The sequence below is a fragment of the Diaphorina citri genome, unplaced genomic scaffold, assembly GCF_000475195.1.
Source record: "Diaphorina citri unplaced genomic scaffold, Diaci psyllid genome assembly version 1.1 scaffold3292, whole genome shotgun sequence".
Classification (NCBI taxonomy): Eukaryota; Metazoa; Arthropoda; class Insecta; order Hemiptera; family Psyllidae; genus Diaphorina; species Diaphorina citri.
In genome coordinates, this window is record NW_007380701.1 from 13,754 (window position 1) to 19,378 (window position 5,625).

Sequence of the window (5,625 nt, forward strand, 5' to 3'; positions counted from 1 at the left end):
ATGCATTCCCTTAATATTGCAGGCAATGTTACCCCCTGCCATTACGATGAACAGCAGAACCTGTTTGTTGGCATCCGCGGCTTCAAACGATGCATTCTATTCCCTCCAGAACAGTTTGACTGTCTCTACCCTCCTCCCGTCTCCCATCCACATGATAGACAAAGTCAAGTAAGCTTAACAGTTTTTATTTCACCTGTAGTAGGTGCCTACCTCTTTATGCTCCTTTTTTTTGGTCCTAGTTAAAAACATAAAGTGTAATAGATAGCACAGGGTCAATCCCATTTACTTATTGTGTAAAATAAATAACTGCTTGGTCCACAGTCTACACTTTGAAATTAAACTCAAGTTTAACCAAATGGATTTAAGTAATAGGATTGGATGATTAAGATGGGCTAGACTGTGGATAAAATTAGCCAAATCTCATCATCATATTCCCACACATGGTTTGACTTTAATCTCAAAGTATGGTCTAGGAATAAGGCTAATTGGAGATCACCTTTTTTTTTTTTTTTCTCCACAGGTGACTTTGAAAATCCAGACCTGCAGAAGGTTTCCCAGGTTTCGTGGAAGCCAAAGGTATGGAGGCTGTGGTGGGCCTGATACATTCTGTATATTCCTCTCTATTGCGGTGGCACCACATCGAATCCAAACAAGAAGGAAAGACTATACTGTGTCTCTCAACTTCTGGTACAAGGTAAGACTTAAACAGAAGGAAGACTATACTGTGTCTCTCAACTTCTGGTACAAGGTAAGACTAAACAGAAGGAAGCACTATACTGTGGTCTCGTCAACTTCTGGTACAAGGTAAGACTAAACAGAAGGAAGGACTATTAACTGTGTCTCTCAACTTCTGGTACAAGGTAAGATTAAACAGCGAAGGAAGGCTACGTATACTGCGTCTCTTAAACTTCCGGCTACAAAGGTATGGACTAAACAGAAGGCTAAGATATACTGTTCTTCTCAGAAATCCAGACCTGCAGAGGTTTCCCAAGTTTCGTGAGAGAGGTTTGGATGGACTTGTTGGGCCTGGAGACATTGTGATTGCCTCTCTATTGGTGAACACCACAAATAAAACAGACAGAGGAAGAGAACTGTGAGACGTTCTTTGAGTAGCAAAAGCTAAGGCAAGTTGTAGAGGTATGAGGACTGATGCTAACAGAGTTTGCCAGAACAAGAAGAAAAAAGAAAAAAAAAAAAAAAAAAAGGAGGACAGAATAGGAGAAAGTCAGCCGTTCCGTTTGAGATAACAAATGTTATCTGTTTGGGATAAAGTTCGCCCTGGACGGGAATCGAATCCACAACCTAGCACATACAAGGCAGACGCATTAATTTACAAGGTAACCTAGGATGGCTTCGTACTACGCGAGACAGGATAATAATTGTGAGAATCATATTTGTATTATTATATTTTGTAATATATCTGCCTTTTTGGTTCTCCTTATCAAGTTGACCCACAGAACTTATATATAATGACTGCTGAAACCCTCCAAGAGATAATCATATTTGTGTTTAACCCAATAAAATTGTAATATTTCTGCTCTTTATCTTTTTTCCTCCCAAGAGGGATAGAGGGAAATATAACTGCTAAGGTCTCATCGTCCCGAAATCGAAGAGAGAAGGAAGACAGGATAGAAGAAAGCCAGCCGTTCCGAGAACGATCATTTTCCGTTCACGATAAAATCCGCCCCGAGCGGGAATCGAACCCGCGGCCTAGCGTTTACAACCCATTAATTTGACAATGTTCTCCTTTTTTCGTTTGACTTTCACAGACAAAGCCAACGGGGGACATCGAGTACCTAGCCGTTCCGAGAACGATCATTTTTCGTTCAGGATAAAATCCGCCCCGGGCGGGAATCTAACCCTCGACCTAGCGTTTACAACCCATTAATTTGACAATGTTCTCCTTTTTTCGTTTGACTTTCACAGACAAAGCCAACGGGGGACATCGAGTACCCTCTCAAAGGCCACCAGAAAGTGGCTATCCTCAGGAATATCGAGAAGATGGTGGCGGAAGCATTGCAAAACCAGGAGGAGGTGTCTCATCTCATGCGAGCACTAGTGTTGGGGAGGTACACCGAATAAAATCTCGTACAGACCATGGGCTAAAAACCAGTTTTTTGGAATCAGGGGACTCCAAAACGGATTTTTTTTACCCACGGATATTTTCCTGATTTTGAAAATTTGTACCGATTGCAATACTTTCTCATTACTAGTTTAGTTTCGCTATAACTGTAGTAATAGAGCGTAAAAATAAGACATTTATGTCCACAAAATGGGGTGCAATTGCCCTACATTCTGGACTCTACAGCTCTACACAAGGGTTCTGTTAGAAAAGACCCCTCATTCCAATGTGTTGCTTTTCCTTATTTAGACTGCCTGACTGCAGGGGTAAAGGGACTTTTCAGTCTCATCCTAGCAGTAAAAAAATGAGGTATAAGTATTTTATTCTATTTCAATGTGTTGCAATTTGGTAATTTGCAATATAACAGGTGAACCTCTAGTAACCATGAATAGTCGACCTTGCACCAGTAGGACTTATCCTCACTTAGACCTTTTTACTTTCTATTACCATGTATAGTTTTAGATAAAGCAGTTCTTCTCGTACTAAAATTACCTATTCACGATGATACACGAATCCACAGGAACTTGCTACTTACCCGAAAGATCGTGTACCTATTCGAAAAATCGCGATTTTCTACTACCCCGTCCAGAACTTAACCCGAACTATATTTCTTCTATAAGTTATGTCAAATACTCATACAATTAAAATTCCAAGAGCACTTCGAAACTGCCCTAATAATCTTACAGGTATTGCGTTATTCCAAGACTTCCATACCTAACTCTGGCTGGGACTGTTGAGATTTAGTTTCATGATAAAATGTAGTCAGCTTTGCACTTTGCAATTCTACTTTTTATTTTGCATCTGATTTGATTTTTTTAATTATTTATTTATTTTTACTTTTTAGACCATTTTGTTTATTCTGTAGTAGGTAATTTAATAAATAAATGTAGATACAAGTTATGTCAAATACTCATACAATTAAAATTCCAAGAGCACTTCGAAACTCCCCTAATAATCTTACAGGTATTGCGTTATTCCAAGACTTCAATACCTAACTCTGGCTGGGACTGTTGAGATTTAGATTTATGATAAAATGTAGTCAGCTTTGCATTTTGCAATTCTACTTTTTATTTTGCATCTGATTTGATTTTTTCAATTATTTATTTATTTTTACTTTTTAGACCATTTTGTTTATTCTGTAGTAGGTAATTTAATAAATAAATGTAGATACATCATTAAATAATTTTTACCACATTTGTTATCTTTTAGACCCCGATTTTCCCAATTATGAATTTAGGTATCCATTGCATTTACCTTAGATTAACTTTTTAGCACTCATGCTAGTTTTTAGCTTTGTTTAAAGTGGCAGGCTTCTCAAAGATAGGCTCTTCCACCCAACCACTGACTAGGATCAGTCAAAATTATGACTGTTACAGCACAATTTTCGTTAGTCTACAAAGTCTACAAGTCCAAGTACATACTGTCTAAAAATTTCTTTTCAATCAGGGAAATTTGTTTTTACGTATTTTCTATTATCTTTTATTTTTAGGAGCGCTATTTTTTGTTTTTCATCTTGGCACCGTTCATTTTAATTTTAGCATGGCCCTGGCATTTAATTCTTTTTCAAGTAACTTCACTTGAATTTAATATTATCTACCTACTTGAACCAGATATTTTATATGTACTTGCATCAATCCCTTGTTTAGTATTCAGAAGGGAAATTTGTTTTTACGTATTTTTATCTTTTATTTTTAGAAGCGCTATTTTTTTGTTTTTCATCTTGGCACCGTTCATTTTAATTTTAGCATGGCCCTGGCATTTAATTCTTTTTAAAGTAACTTCACTTGAATTTAATATTATCTACCTACTTGAACCAGATATTTTATATGTACTTGCATCAATCCCTTGTTTAGTATTCAGCCAAGACTTTTTTTACCATACAACAATCATTTTTGTATTTAATTTTTCTCTCATAAGTTGTACTTTTTGTCTTCTTATTACCTTCTAATATTTATTATAATCCTAATATGTTGTACTATAAGACTATTTTTTGTTTGTTTTTAATCTAAGTCTTTTTTATCAATGTTTTTTGTTTCAAAAAATATACCTACCTAGTTTTTTATTTAATTGAAATCATGAAACTTTGTACTTTTTGTGTCAAATAAGTTGGAAACCCCAACTACTTAGTTTTTTTATTTAATTGAAATCATGAAATTTTGTACTTTTTGTGTCAACTGTCAAATAAGTTGGAAACACAAAGAACAGGAGAAGGAAGACGAGTTTTGAATTTGCATAGATTGTCAGAACCTTGCAGATTTTTTTTTCTTTTTTTACTTACCTATTTGACATTACAAATTTGTTCCTATATGTCATGGTCTTTTCATTTTTATTACCTAAATCCAAGACAAAATAATGACTGTCTTTTTTTATCTACAAAAATTCGTGTGTTTTATTATTCATTCAAATTTCATTTAAAGACATTAAAAACTACCTACATAAATGAGAGTCTTTGGGTGATGAAGCTTATGATCTTACTTACTGAACTAGACCTATAAACTCTCCAGATATTTAAAAACTGGACACTCCAGATTCAAATAGAACTTATACAGTGTACACTCAAATAATGCAGTTTATTTATTGAAAAAATGGCCCTTCTTCAATAAGTCTCCCCATAGAGGTATTTAGCTATTAGTTCAAGCTTAGTGTGGTATTATTCTCAATCAGTGCTCATGCTCATGAATGAGTTAAAGGCATTCGTTAGGGATTACCTATAGGTTCCATTAATTTTTCTCAGTATAAATTCTACTTGTAATTAAATGATTAATAAGTACCCATTATTTTTAGAGATTCATTAAGAAAAGTTCAGCATTACTTTCCAATGAACCTTGGAGATTTTAGGGGGGCAAGAAGATTGGATTGTCCTATCAGTGGACTGATTAACTGATTTTCAATATCAATGAAGAAAGAATGAATTATTCCAAGCTTTTGCTCACCAAAAGATATAAATGCCCATCAAAAAACAAGACTAGCATCTAAATAAAGAGAGACTGATCCACTGTTCTCTTTTTATTTTTTACCTTTCCATGAGCATCATGTACCTATATATCACCTTCCCCCCAAATCTTCAATGGATAAGACTGTTTATTATGTGAGGTTATGTGTATTATTATTTTATGTTTCCTGTCTTCAATTGGTTGTTTTTTAACACATTGAATAAGACTTGTGTAGTAAATATAGTTGAATTAAAAGGAATATTGTCACCACATTCCAACACCCAACTACATGCTTTGTTTTTCATTAAGTTTTCTCTTGTTAAAGAGATAATATTTTAGCTGAGCAGTCAGTATTGTTGAAATAATGTCACTAACACTGTAAGATTGTAAGATCACTAAAATTACCTATTCACGATGATACACGAATCTACAGGAACTTGCTACTTACCCGAAAGATCGTGTACCTATTCGAAAAATCGCGATTTTCTACTACCCCGTCCAGAACTTAACCCGAACTATTTTTCAGTGTATCACCTATGGACAGTACGGAAAACCCGGCTTAAAGTCGAA

The 5,625-nt window shown here is 35.2% G+C and overlaps 1 protein-coding gene and 1 long non-coding RNA gene across 2 annotated transcripts; one reads left to right on the plus strand and one right to left on the minus strand.

Moving 5' to 3' along the window:
- Positions 1 to 2,969, plus strand: LOC103520178 (hypoxia-inducible factor 1-alpha inhibitor-like). Its single transcript, XM_026831401.1, has 4 exons — positions 1 to 170; positions 522 to 594; positions 695 to 748; positions 1,927 to 2,969. Exons 1-4 carry the CDS (start codon positions 1 to 3, stop codon positions 2,080 to 2,082), a joined length of 453 nt encoding a protein of 150 aa, XP_026687202.1. The 3' UTR covers positions 2,083 to 2,969.
- A 1,061-nt stretch (positions 2,970 to 4,030) lies between these two features.
- LOC113471925 lies at positions 4,031 to 4,821 on the minus strand. Its single transcript, XR_003394440.1, has 2 exons — positions 4,246 to 4,821; positions 4,031 to 4,173 (listed from the first exon to the last, which is right to left on the minus strand). It is a non-coding gene; the product is annotated as an uncharacterized LOC113471925 (long non-coding RNA).
- Positions 4,822 to 5,625: the final 804 nt, after the last annotated feature.